The 14,786-nt window shown below is 30.9% G+C and overlaps 1 protein-coding gene across 1 annotated transcript; it reads left to right on the top strand.

Annotated features, from left to right (window-relative positions):
• Positions 1-3,556: 3,556 nt before the first annotated feature.
• LOC110428466 (uncharacterized) lies at positions 3,557-9,396 on the top strand. Its single transcript, XM_021444299.1, is given in 5 exon segments — positions 3,557-4,001; positions 4,004-4,204; positions 5,789-6,497; positions 7,865-8,231; positions 9,137-9,396. Coding segments are annotated over 5 exon segments (1,371 nt in total). The 5' UTR covers positions 3,557-3,958; the 3' UTR covers positions 9,188-9,396.
• The last annotated feature ends 5,390 nt before the right edge of the window (positions 9,397-14,786 follow it).

The following is a 14,786-nucleotide window of genomic DNA, read 5'->3' as shown; positions in this document are numbered from 1 at the left end:
TAATTGATTTGCGTATAGAATAGGAATATACCTATAAGCTATATGTAGTCAGATTAGAGCTTAAACTTAATGAGTCTATTTTAATTTCAATTCACATAGAGATATAGTGTTTTGGTTAATATAGATATTTTTATAAGATGAGTCGAGAGACCTTTATAAATAATTGAAAACTCTAGGTTAGCAATTCAACCCATTGAAATAAGTTAACGAAGAGAATTAAGATTTAACCGAAGTGTGAGGGATATTATAATCCTAGACTTGTTTGATTTGATCTTTACTCAAGTTATTATTTCTTTGATTTTTCTTTTTAGTTTAAATTTTTGTTAATTAATTTAGTTATTTGATATTGATTGTTTGGATAAAATTTAAATTGTTCTAATTTTACTACTTAGTAAAATTTTATATCAATTCTCTGTGGGATCGATATTCTGTTTACTTATATACTATCTATTCGATAGCTTGTTGTGGTGAATGGGTTTGTATGAGAAATGTTTATTTTTGTGAAAATTAATTGTTTTTTTTTAAAGTTTATTATTTACATTGTGATTTGTAGATGCTTTGCTATGTTAAGTTTGTGAAATTACTCAGCTTTACAAGGTTTGGGTGTTGTTTAGATAAAATAATGTTCTCATTGTCATATATAAATAGTTGACTATTAAACTTGTCAAATTATTTTCTTTTGTGACAACCTAATATACACTATTGTGAATGTTGGTGGTTGACACATACTAATTGAATTTATTTATTGAAAAGTCTTATCTAAAGCAAAATTGTACGAGAACCTTGGTTGACGTTTAGAGATAGTATATCAACATGGTATTAGCAATTTCATTTGTTTCCAATTAGTTACTGTTTGATGTTCAACAAATCAGCTACTATTCGACATTTAGTTTTCTTGAAGTTTGTTTGGTTCACAATTGAAGTATGTGTTTGTGTTGTAAAACCATGCTTGCTATCAACACTAGCAAATATAGTTTTTATACTTTGCAGATGCATTGTTGTGTATTCTATCATTGAAAAGTTGCATATTATCATCATGAGATTATATGTTGACCTTGATAATCTATTTGCTCTCTTTCATTTGATTCTCACATTTATATTAACTTAGAATAATAGAATTAAAGTTTTAATTTATTCCTATTTATCATATTTTTGGATATTATTTATGTATTTAAAAAAAAATTGAAAAAAAAATAACTCTTTTTTAATGTTTCAGCATTGGATGCCTATTAACCAACTGCTTTTTAACAGCCTATGTCAAACAAATTTTTGTCAAGAGAATCACTCTCACAACACAGATACTTATATCTGGATTAATTTCAATTTTTATGTTCAATTTTTGACAACAACTGTTAATAAAATTACACAAACCTACTATGTATGCTGAGGTGCTTTTCTAATTATATAATAATTCAAAATCATATATATATTCAAAAAAATAACAAATAAAAATAATTTTTTAATCAATATTCAAAATTCTTCCAAAAATGTACAAGTTTTTAAATATAGATGATGAGTGCATTTGATGAATCATATAGCAATTCTTGATTCTTATAATATGTATCATTAAGTTGCAAGTAATTAAAACTAATAAAATTAAAATTTTAATGAATATTTCTTGGAAGGAAAAAACAATACTATCTAGCATGAGTAAGGAAATGTAATATGAACAATAAATTTAAGTAACTGAAAATACAATTTAATTTCCTGCTCAAAGTATTGTTTTATAGTATTATTTTTTAAAATCGATATTTGCCTTAGGGACACATTTGTTTAACAGGAATGACAGCTTGTTCTATTTTTGCTCAATTCACATGCTTCCATTTGCTTCATTCTGAATAAGAAATGATGATTATCAAAGAATGGTCAATTTTAAAAAATGAAATAACAAATATTAACCTCCTTAGTATCAACTATTCGATATGAGTTGTAATGGGCTAAAATTTTTTTTAGAAAAATATCGCTAGGTATTTTGTCAAATTACTATTTAAAATTATAAAAAATAATATTTTAAATGATCATAAAAATATTAATATTTTTATTATAAAATTATTAAAATATTATTAAATTATTAAAAATAATTAAATACTAATATTTTAATTATAAATTATAAATTATAAAACTACATTATTAATAAAATAATTATAAGTAATTCATAAATTAGTAAAAACTATAAAGATTTAAATTATAAATTTTTAAATAAATTCTACAAATTAATTTTTTTGAATTAAAAATCAATTTAAATTTTAAATTATTCACACTTTTAAATAAATTAAAATTTTTAATATTTTAGCATTTAAAAAACTAAAAATAGAGAAAAAAATAAAATAGAATAAAATAGTTAATCAAATAAATTTTTAATATAAAATATTAATTTTTAATAGTTTAATTATTAATATTTTTAATAAACTATTAAAAATTAATATTTTATATTAAAAATTGTAAATTATAGTAAGTAATAATTTTCTGTTTAATTATCCGAATTATTTTCCAAAATTATTTATATGAATCAAAAATTGAAATAATACAAGAATATATATTTTATTATAAACTGAACTACTTAATAGTTCTTCTTATTTCATTTCATTTCATTTTATTTTTACAAAATAATTAATTGATTCATGTTGTATTCCACTTACAAACCAAAGCTTGGATAAAGTTTGTTGATTAATTTTAATTAGGGTGCATTAAGTTCTTTTATTATTTTACTTAAACAAAATAAGATCGATTAATTTTAGACACAACACGTTAACAAGACACAGGGTTAAACAAGTTTAGATTTAGTCTTAACTTGTTTTATATCTAATCGTGTTTGACACGTTGAGGCACGAAAAGTAGTAACACGTTTAAACACGTTTAATTAATTATATCAATTATGTCATTATGTTTAAATGTGTACATGCGACACGTTTATTAACTTATTAAAAATTAATAATCTAAGATTATTTTAATCTTGTTTAAAAAATTTTGATTTGAGTGTTTGGAATTGTTCATAGTTGATGATGTGGTTAGTGATATGTATTTAATTATCGATGAAAATTATGATTAATTTTTGATATTATTAGTATTTTAAAGTTAAATGTTAACAAAGGGTTTTATCATATTACATGATAATGAAATTTATATATGTTATTTATGTTAAATTTTATTGTATTTGATATTATTATTATTTTATTTTATTATACTTTTTTTTATAATTATTGATTTTAATTTAAATAATAAAATTATATTTAATTATAATTATTTTTTATTTAATTGTGTTAAACTTATTATTAATTGTGTCGTATCTTATATTGACACGTTTAATAAACGTGTTAATATATTGTATCATATTATACGGTTATTTAATACGTACATATTTCAGATTTAAAGCATGATTATTTTTTGAATCTTGCTTGTATTTAATCTTAATATGTTTTGTATTTAATCGTATTTAATATATTTAAGATAAGAAAATATGAATTATCAGATTAAACAAATATTAGTTTTGCATTTTTTTATAAAATATAAAAGATAGGTAGGTGTAACTTGCAATAGGAAAACGCTGACACGAGGGACAGAATATGAAGCACGCCCTCTGTAACAAATCAATCAAACTCCTCGTCAAATCTCGCAATCCTATCCCAGCTCGCTTTCTCGCTCTCCTTCTCCCTTTTGCACTCTAATAGTAAAATTTTTTTAATATAAGTAGGAGGAGCAGTAATCGATGGATAATAATAGATCATCGTCTCCCTCTTTCGCTTGCGCGCAGTCTCTCCAATCTCAATTCCCCAAACCCAAACCCTAACCCTAACCCTAACGCTAACCCTGTTCCTATTATCGAAAAAACAAAGTTTCACATGAAATTTGAGTTATCTCTCTCCCTCACTGGTTCCTCTCGTCGCAAACACTAGCTCTGTCTTCTTCTTTTTGATTGATATAGAGCACGCTCAAGGTAAATTGGGGTGTTCTTTCCACCATGGACGGCTCTGTGGTGGAGGATCTTGGGGCTCCGGAGTCGTGGAGGTGGCCGATTTGGACGCCACCATGAGCCGATTGATGCTCTCTTCTAACAAGGAACCCAAACCAGAATTGCCTGATGCTACTTCTTCTTCAGCTTCAGCTTCTGCTTCTTCGGCTGAGAAGGTGATCGCCGAGGATGCCATTAACCAGGTTGATCAGTTTCTCCGCGAGGCTATCCAAAACCCCCGCGAGCGCCTTTCCAGTAAGTCTCCTTTCTCTATGCAAATAATTAATTAGGGTTTTTGGATTTAGGCCTCTTGTTTGGAACAAGGAATTTAGATGTCTGTATTTTCGCTTATATTCCTGCTGCTTGCTTAGGGTGTCTTCTTGACCTGACTTTTGCTATGTTCTCGCCCTGTGTCTGAACCAATGCGCTGCTTGTGGGCCTTATTCTAGAATTTGGGAACTACCTTTCATCTAAAAGAAAAAGGAAAGAAAAGAATTGTACTTTTCTTATAACTAATCATGTTTTTGCTGCACGCTCGCTGGGTATTTGATATCCTAAATTGCAAATGCTAAAGCTTTGCTTGTTATGTTCAGTTACCAAGGACTGCTTAACTTCGTATGGTGCAGTTGAATGCTAACATTGCCAGTGACCTTGTCGTAACTCATTATATTCTAATGACCAAATGTTTTGATCGTAGTCAATTTTCTTTATAAGATAGCCAGTTTCATTGAAGGCTTCATGATTTCTTTATTATTGTTTTAATGGAAAGAATTATTTTTAGGAAGTTCACATAACATTCAGGGATGGCTAGTAATTGAGTTCCCTACCCCCCCTTTTTTTCTGGTGTGAAGGAAATTTTTTTTGAGCATGTTTGTACGGTTTTTGATCCAGGATTTGAGGCAATTAAAATTGAGGGATGAAAGTGTTGGACATCATTCTTGATAATGAAGGCTATATAGGTGATTATGAAATAGTCCTTATGTGTAGTCAAGGGAAGATTATTTCTGATTTCATTTTCTACTTTTCAGGCAAAAAATAGTAATAACGTGTTATAATTCCAAGTTTATAATCACAACATACGGACATTACCAAAATACTTATTTTATTATCAAATTGTCATGGTTCCAAGATCCTGGTGTGATAAGAATTTTACTGTGCGCTCTATTGAATCAGCTATAAGTTATTATTTTTGTTTGAAGAAAAAAGGACCTTTTCAGCTGGTAAGGCCAATTAGGATATATCCACTCTTTGGAAGGAAAAGCTGAAAAAAAGTGAAAGACCATGTAGCTAATGGACCTAACTCCATTAAAGACCTGTCTTGGGGTTTCAAATGTCCAACCCCCCAAAAAGGGCAAAAAACGTCAAGTTAATGGTTAACAATCTACTAAAAGTATCCCCTTGCATCAGCCTTCCATAATTTCCTTTCTTTTGGACAAACTGGCTGTTTGTTTAAGGGTCTAGTTTTACGAGCAAGGATGATAACAAAGTTTTCCTATAAAAAGTTTCTCTTGCTTAAAATTTTTGCAAGTCTTATACTTTTTCTGGTTTTATTGTTTTAAATAGAACAGGGGTTACTTTCTTGGTGTACTAAGATGATGGATATTTTAGGGTTGTATCCTGTGGTAGAAAGAGTATATTTTAGGGTTGCATTCTGTTTCTGTTGTGTGCTTCTTCTGGCATTTTCAGAAGTATGCCCTTTTGTTTTCTTCTTAATGTTAACTTGTGAAGTTGATGATTATCATTTTGCAATTGTTTTTGTTTATGAAAAAACCAGTTATGTTTATGAAAAAGACTATTGTCTTACTTGTAAAATGAAGATTCTATATTTCTTTTATTCAGTCCTGAGGATGGAGCAAGATGTTGAAAAATTTATCCGTGATCCTACTCAGCAGCAACTAGAGTTCCAGCAGCTGCCTACGTCATATTTGCGGTTGGCTGCACATCGTGTGGCGCAGCATTATTCACTGCAGTCAATGGTTTTATTAGACAATAATTTGCCTGATGGTTCTGGTTTTAGAATCATTGTCCGCAAGACTTCTGAATGTAGGCTTCCTCCTATTCGATTGGCAGACATCCCTGTGAATTTACCATCAGAAGACCCTGGTGTTGTAAAGGTGGCAATTAAACAGAGGCCGCAGAAAAGGTCTCAGGTTTCCAGCTATTCAAATTCAAATTCTTTGAAGACAAACAACAGCAAAAGTGTGGAAGAAAGAAAAGAGGAGTATAACCGAGCTCGAGCGAGGATATTTAACTCTAATAGCTCTAGCAGTGGTTCTGGCGGAAAACCAGAAAATGAACTGAGGTTGCAGGATGTTTCCTACTATGGTTCCTCAGGGATGCCAAAGATGGAAGAGAAACCTGTTTCAGTGGTTTCTGACATAAATTCTAGTAGGGGTTTGATCGAATCCTCTACAAGTAGTAGTAGGTTGGCTAGAAGTAGGACAGAAAAGGAGCCAATTGCTAGGAGCAAACCAAATAATAGGGTGGCAATCTTTCGGGACCGTGAAACTGACCGCAAGGACCCTGATTATGACAGGAGTTATGACAGGTATGCCCTTTGTTTTAATTTTTTAGTTTCCTGCTGGGTATTAGATTTTCTGATTTATTTCCGGGTTTTCAAACTTTTTGCTAAAGTTCATTTAAGTTAATGTTTAAAGGTATATAGTTAGTTTGGAACTTGGAAGGAATTAATTATTTTATTGTCAGAAAACAAGGTTTTAGAACAACTTTTATGTCTTTACTGTTTCAATTAAGAGTGAATGAGTCTATGATTGCTTTGAGGGATGACAAGGAGTCTCACCTTATCATTTAATTAGTGACTATTCATTTGGTTTGTTCTGTCTGATCTACGTTGTTGATTTTGATCTGTATGGTTCAAATATCTTTATTTTCTTGATCTTTCATAACTTTTCCTCATTTCTTTCTTTGTCAATTCTCCTTTGTTTCATTATTAATCATTTCTTTTCTGATATTCTTTTTCATATATGAATTTTTTGGCTGTACTAGTATATTTATTTTCTTTGAAAAGGAATGGAAAGAGTAATTTACCATTTAAATAAAAATTAGACATCCATTAATTAGAAAATTTTGAGATAATTGGTTGAAGAAAACTTCACATTGGCTTAAGGGGAAAGAACTGAAAAATATTTACCACCACCTACACATTTTCTTTACCAGTATATTAAATTAAGCCCCTTGTTATGGCGGCCACCATCAAATTGCTACTCAACTTCTCAAATATGTTTTATTCATGGGAAAACAGTGAAAACTTATGAGGTTAACTATTAGAGTTAAGTGTATCTTGAATGGAAGAATGACAACTTGACAGTGATTGAAATGTACTAATCAACCTATACATATAGCTATTTAACTTCTTAATTTGCTAGAAATTGGAAATCTTTTGAGAAGAGAAATTGCCTGCAACTGCAAGGCCTGTTAAAATATTAGATTTGAGAGAACATATGCAAAAACTTGAGTGGGAAGTGTAAACGAGGGAATGAATAGGGTTTAGTCAACAGTATGGAACCTATTAATGGCTGGCTCCTCAATGTCGTGTGATAGTGTTACTAGCTAATAATTTCAGACTGTAAGTTTCTTGTAACAATATAATGGTCCGTGTTCTTTGTTTTTCATTGTCTTACGTGGTAGAAATACTTTGTTTGATAGTAAATTGAGGATAGAAAGAGAGAATTTTGTATAATAGTCTTTTTAACAATATTAAATATTTATCAATTCCACATGCTGCAAATATAAATGCTGGATTGACCTATTGCAATTGTATTACCTTTTTATTTCATAATTAGTATATGCTACGTTAGTATTGCAAATGCTGCGTTTGGTATAAAAGAAAAAAGATACTGCAAATGCCATTTTTTCATTGGGCAAAAAGTTTATATAGTGATTGTTTTCCTCCAGGTACTTGCAAAGATTTGATCCTGGGTTTGGGTTCAATAGTGGACCATACACAATGCAGCCTATGTACACCCCTACAATTAACTACAATACTGAGTTTCCACAACTTGGAACTACTCACAGGCCACAGATATCTACTGAGCACCAACCTCGGGCTCTCCCACATGTACCTGGGCCATGGGCAGCACCATCAACTGCTACAGGAATTAGTTATGGTCATCCAGAAACAATGATGCCGCCTTTTAATCCAAATCATGTTGGTGCACACTCCACATCTGCCATATATTTGCATTCTTCTCAGTATCCTTGTCAGCGTCCTGGAATGCCTTTCATCCACCCTCATGAGCATGTTCACCAGCCTTTTTCGCAGGTATAGCAACGTTATGATTTTCTTTCCTAAAATTAGTAAAATAGTTACCGCTTATATTCCTTCTTGTGATGCGTCTTTATCATTGTCACTTTCTTAAGTAAATCCTTCACCATGTTAATGTGGGGGGTTCCATTTTCAAAGAGACTAAAATATCTTATTCTTTTCATCATCAATTGCAGCAAGAGAACGGCAAATATTCTGCTGCTAGGTTTTATAAGAATGAAAATTGGAAGATTACAATAGACAATAGATTAAATTCAAGTCATTATAAAATTATAATTGTCGTTGAGTAAGTACACTAATTAAATGTTGTCTCTCCAATATCCCACCTCTCCTCCCCTTACCCTTTTTGGTTTTGTTCTTTTTTTTTAATCTTTATTATACATTCCCATTTTCCACTCAAAGACAAAAGGTAGACCAATGAGAGCAATCTATTTTTAAGTCAAATGCTTTCCTCAAAATTTGTGCATAGTTGAACTAACATTATGTGTTGGAGGGAGTATCAGATATTATAAGGTGGCATTTAGGTCTAATCCCAAGGTTCCTATTGCTACTTGGCTTTGAAGATGCTGGCAAATCTCTGCTTATAACAATCAACTGCGAAAATTGCACGCACAATTGAAAAAGCAGTGAAAGACAAGAAGCACAAATACAGGAATGAATAAACTTGTCTGAGATTAAAAGCAGAAGATATATGTTGACCTAGTAATATTTCGTGAAGGCTAGAGTGCCTTGTTTCTTATTCTGGTATACCTAGTTCCTTCATCATCTTTTGCATTAAAGAGGGGGTTGGGGGATAAAATGGGAAAAATAATTGAAAAACAGAGATTTGTGCCTACGGGTAATAGGTTGTCTTTTGAGTTCCCATTTCTGATTTTGATCTTTGAATCATTGCCTTTATACAGTCTCATCAACAGCAACCTGATGCTAGTTTTGGATTAGCCCGGCCCCGGTGAGGGGCTTGGGCCATGCCTGCACCCTGCTGGCTGAAAATTGATTTGAAATATGTTGGATCAATGCAGTCGCAAGTTATCTCAGCTGGCAGGAGTGCAGGCACAGAGAACCGGGGTGAACTGGCTTGCTACAATATTTTGATTGATAGGCGTGTTGATCCTCTCGACCACCCTCGGTTTATCTTGGAGCTTCTTGTATCTTTGGCAAAGGTTGGAGAAGCTCACTTGGTTTGGCATATTCATTGCCGCTGATGATGATGAAAGAAGTAGATGAGAATTATCAGAACAAAGAATGTTCATCAATGATGAAGGTATGGCTCACCTTCATATGCCGTTTGCTGAAGGAGGCGAACATTTTATTACAGCTTTGCATTTATGTTTTATTTAACCTTTTAGATTATTATCTGTATAAATATGACGTTGTCTACTATCTTACAGTGATACAAGGAGTCAAAGGGAATTGCGAAAATATTATTTTTGGAAGTGGGGAAATTGCTTCTGTTCTGTGGAACCTGTTGATGTGCAGCATCTCCCTTTGGTAAAGCTTTTACCGTGAAAGAATATTTCTTTACTGGAAAAGTTGTTTGCTGATGTAATTAAAAAGCAAACCAGATTATGTACCATATAAGTATTTGGTCCAGCCTATTTTGAACCTTTTGATTACTATCTAGAGATTATTATTAATATTACAGTTAGCTGTCTGAGTAAGTGGTGTTGATTTCCATTTTCCATGTATACAATTGTTTTCTGGACATATGCAAAGTAGAGCTGCCTGAGCACAGTAGGAAATCTAGTAGTGGTTTTGTGCTGGGGACTATGCATGCCCAAGCAATGACTGGCACATCAAAACACTGGTATATTGACTAATTATGTTCTAGGCCTCATCCTGTGGTAGAATAAATTTTGGCCATGTGCTTGTTTTTCATTGGTTGTTCGGGTTGGTGGCTGACAGCACAAGTTGGCATCATGTATTCGTTCAACAAATCGGAATGACCCTTGTTGCATTGCTAAAACAACTTTGCTGTTCTAATAAAATCAGAGAATAGATTTCATGCCAATATTCCCAATGCAATCTTTGAAGAGTATCACTTAATTAAATATATTAAAATTAAAAATATCAAGCCAGAAACACAAATTGACATATATCTAAGAAGAGTTTTCGGTAAAATGTTTTTACATTTTTTAAGTTTTGTTCATTATTTTATATAAGTCTACTAATATTAAAAATAAATAATTCGTTAAATTTTACAAAATGATTAAAATACGCCTCAAATAAATAGTTTGCATCCGCCAAGACCTTTTATTTATTTTTTTCCTTGTCTTCTCTCGTTCAACCACTTAGACTTTTATTTTATTTTATTTTTCCTGTCTGTTCTTCTTCAATCTCTTTGGCCTTTTTACTATTTTTTTTTCTGTTATTATCTTTATGCTCTTGTTTAACCTGTTTAACCTTTCAATTTCTTTTTAATTCTTTCCCACGCTGGGCATTTCTTTTTCTTACTTGCATTTGTTTTTTTAAAGAAGGAAAGAATGGGTCTAAACCATTTCATGCTTTCAACCCATTAAGCTTTTTTAGTCCTTCCTAGAGACCATGAACTTCTTGTGAGTGTAATTTTTGTTGACTTCAATTAGATTGGACTGATGGGATGGTTTTTTCTTCTATTTTGTTCAGAACCCACGCCGAAATCTACATGATTGAGATGTTTCATGCAAGGGAGAAAACTTGATTTGGTGAAATCTTTTAAAAGGAAGAAAAAGGGGAGGGAAGAGAGCACTTGCAGTTTCAGTTTTATTTCTAGACTTTGATTTCAATCCAAAGCTAAAAAACAAACAAAAAAAATCTAGAAAGAAAATTACAAAATTTCGAAATCTCGACCAATTTCAAAATTGAGAATTTTCCATTTTTAGAGAGAAGATGAAAGAGCCGACTGCAAGGGAGAAAAATATATATATAAAAAAAAAAAAAAGAAGAAAAACCCATTCTTGTTGTGCTTTGCTGATGTGCAACGTGATAGAGGGGACGTCCACTGCTGCCAGTGGTGTTGGGGTAGTGCTTTTCTGGGTTACTATTGTTCGTGTTCAGACGCTGGCTTTTATTGTATTTTTGAGTTATGCAAAAGTTTTACGAGTTGCGATGTTGTTTCCGGCTCCAATCCAACATCCTAACGCAGCAGAGGAAATTGCTGGAACTTGGGAGGAATATGATCTTATCTCTTGGTGCTTCTTTTCTAGTTGCCCTTTTGTTAGAGTACTTTAGACTTGTTCGTGATCAGACGCTGGCTTTTACTTACGGGTTTATATTTGATGAATGACTATTAGTAAATTAAATAATATTGTCATCTTGATAATAAATAAATTTAAAACTTTGAAATAGTAAAGAATAAATACAAAAAATTTAAAATTATTTATTTTGAAAGATTTTTGTAGTTTTATCTTCACATGAGATGACATTTTGTGATCAAGTAATAATATATACGCATTGCAAACATTCCCAACAAATTTATCTTTAAAATTCAAAATAAAATAATCCCAAATAAATTAAGGATTTCAAGAATGTATTGGTACAACTAGGAACTGCATTGGCACATGGATGGGGATATGGAATTCATGGAGGAAAGCCTATAAAACGCCCAAAACAAAGTCCTTAAGATAGAAAATGTAGAAGACAACATGTGATGGAAGACGAAATGAACAAAGAGCCTTTATGCTTATACACAATCATTAAAATAAATGTAAACGAGAAGTATTGTACGATCTAAATTATGATCTTTGTTATAAATAATTAGATTAAATTGTGTGAATGAATATTATAATAACTTGTGTGATTAAATTACGAAAAAGGCCTGAGCCCAGGGCCTCTTGCTACTTGCTTGCTTGGATATCTATTCTATACGACACTTCGATACTTCATAAATGCCTTGACTTTCTTTGTAAAGTTATTGTTGGAAATTTAACATTGGATGTACTAGAGCTGAATGCACGCCACTGAGACTGCCTATCAAGGAAGGCTATTGCTAGAGCAAAAATTTACTATGGAACATTAGCACTGTCAAGATTACCTTGAGTTCTTAACTGCATACTTTAAAGTTAAGATAAAACATCTTCACCCTTTAAGCTTTAATCAAAATTTTAAACGAATCTATTAGTTTGTAAAATGAACATTTCACCTCAAAAGTGTAAATACTATTAATGGAGGATATAAAAGGACTAAAATGCTATTTTTCTTTATTAATTAAAAAAATTATTATTATATACTTTTTTTGAAAAAAATTCAAGTGCTCTTCTATTTTTTAAAAATTAATAAAAATTATATAATAGTAATTTTTAAAATTAATAAAAGATAAAATTATCTTTTTTCTATATTGTCACATCATCAAACTAATATAAACACTAACAGTTGATTAACAATTGGACTTATATGTCTAGCAAAAGATATTTTTTATGAACGAAGTGTCCATTTCAAAAAATTAATGTCCTTATTTGAAATTTCGAATAAAATTTTGGAGAATGGAAGTATTTTACCTTTAAAGTTATCATTCAAAGGAAACTAAATGAGGGACACTAACGAGCTATGGTTTGCTAGGCGTAAAAGATTGAGTTACTTCTTGAAGATTTCTTTTGCCATTCCCAACCATGCTTGGAGGTTAGAGTTTCAACTAGGATTGAGCATTAAAGGGACGAGGAAAGAATTGGCCTAACTAGATTCCAAAATCTCATATCTTACTTTGAAGTACATTTTATGCTAATTTTACAAAAAAGGTTGTAAAAATAATTCTTCAGTAGGAATAAGGCTCCCTGAGGCAATCAAAAGGTTTGAGACCCATTGCATTTGAGAGCTTCAATCAATTAATCAAGCAAAGGTAACCTTTGTTAAGTCAACGACAGTAAAACATCAATCAATGGAATATCTTTTGCTGAGAATTGACCTCTTGTTCAAACATGAAATTAAAAATATAACGCAGCTGAAAAAATAAACTACCATTTAATCAGAGATATGGTCAAATCCTACAAGATCAATGTTTATGTTTTCATGTAATTTTTAAAAATGATAAACATTCATAAGTTTAAGTCTCATACTTTATTCTCGATATTGTAATCAAGAGCCAATCAAATCCAAAAGGCTTGTGATGAAGCAAGTAACCCGAAAAAAGAATAAGACAATATAAACTTCTACAGTCGAATCTTTGCTTCTTCATTTTTAGGATTTGTCAATTCTTTAGTCACCCAAGTGTTTAGGCTCTAACGGTAATCCACACTGTGACTAAATAAGACCTTCTCAAAGATAAGATTTTACTTGTGCTGGCAAGTTTTTGTTTCTACCACAAAAAAACTAAAAGTTATTGCCAAATTTTATTTCTATCAGAGAGAGAACTATTTTTCTTTTTCTCATTTTTATGAAATGGTTAAGAAGTACTTGGAAGCTTCAAGTTTTAAGCTAACATAACATATTTATATAGCCAAACTAAGTTGTAACCATTGATACTATAGTTGTATTTTATTTCAACTAAGTCCTTGTAAACTTAATTAATTTCCTACTTTATTTTGATCTATTCTAATTAAGTCCAACTTAATTGATTATTCTTATTTAATCTCAATCATGACACTTAATATGCATGACCTATTAGGCTTCTAACATGTTGACAATAAATATAAATCCTAATCAAATATCAATTTGATAATTGATTTATACTTATAGATCATGAGCGGCATATACCAATACATCATGACCACCCAAATGTTAGAGAGTCAATTAAAGAATTTAACAAAGCTTTTTGTCAGTTAAAATTCTACCACGCAAGTAAAACACGATATACGAATAAGATAAGTGTATAACAAGTAGAGTATCGATCCACAGGGAATTGATCTAAAAGTTTACTAAGTACTAAAATTATTGCAAATTAATCTTATCCAAACAATAAAAAATAAATCAAATCAAACTAAGTTATAGCAGAATTAAATTAAGAAAATCAAAATAATAAATACTCAAATAAATATCAAATCAAACAAGCCTAGGATAACAATCCCTCACACTTCATCTAAATCTTACCCTCTTAACTTATCTCAATGGTTGAATTGCTAACCTAGAGTCCTAAATTATTATAAGGGTCTCCCAACTCATCTTATAAAAATATCTATTTATACCAAAACACTATATCCCTATGTGAATGAAATTAAAACAAACTCATTAAGTTCAGGCTCTAATTTGGCTACATATGGCCTATAGGTATATCCCTATCCTATACGCAAATCACTTATATAGATCATATGCTATCCCAATTTTAGTACACTAACTCCCTTTCCCAAGTTTGTTTAGGTTTAGATCAATTTAATTGTGGCCATGCAATAAAAAGCATTAAGAACAAATTGGAATAAACAATTCAAATCCATTGAAAAAAGCAAGAAAGTGATTAAAAATCTAGATTACAGTGAGTTCAATTGCAACCTAGAAAAATAAATTAGTCATAATATCTAATAAAGACAATATCCAAAGAAATTTAGCCATGAATCCAAGTCAAAGAAAATAGAAAAAAAAACACAAAGGTAAGAGAGAAAACTAATAGTTAAGAGATTATGATCTTGATTCTCTCCCAATCTCTTGTTT

The sequence above is a fragment of the Theobroma umbraticum genome, unplaced genomic scaffold (assembly GCF_002168275.2).
Source record: "Theobroma umbraticum cultivar Fairchild unplaced genomic scaffold, ASM216827v3 scaffold_115.0, whole genome shotgun sequence".
In the NCBI taxonomy this organism is placed as follows: Eukaryota; Viridiplantae; Streptophyta; class Magnoliopsida; order Malvales; family Malvaceae; genus Theobroma; species Theobroma umbraticum.
Note: the sequence above shows the minus strand (reverse complement) of the source record. Positions and strands in the feature narration are given on the sequence as shown.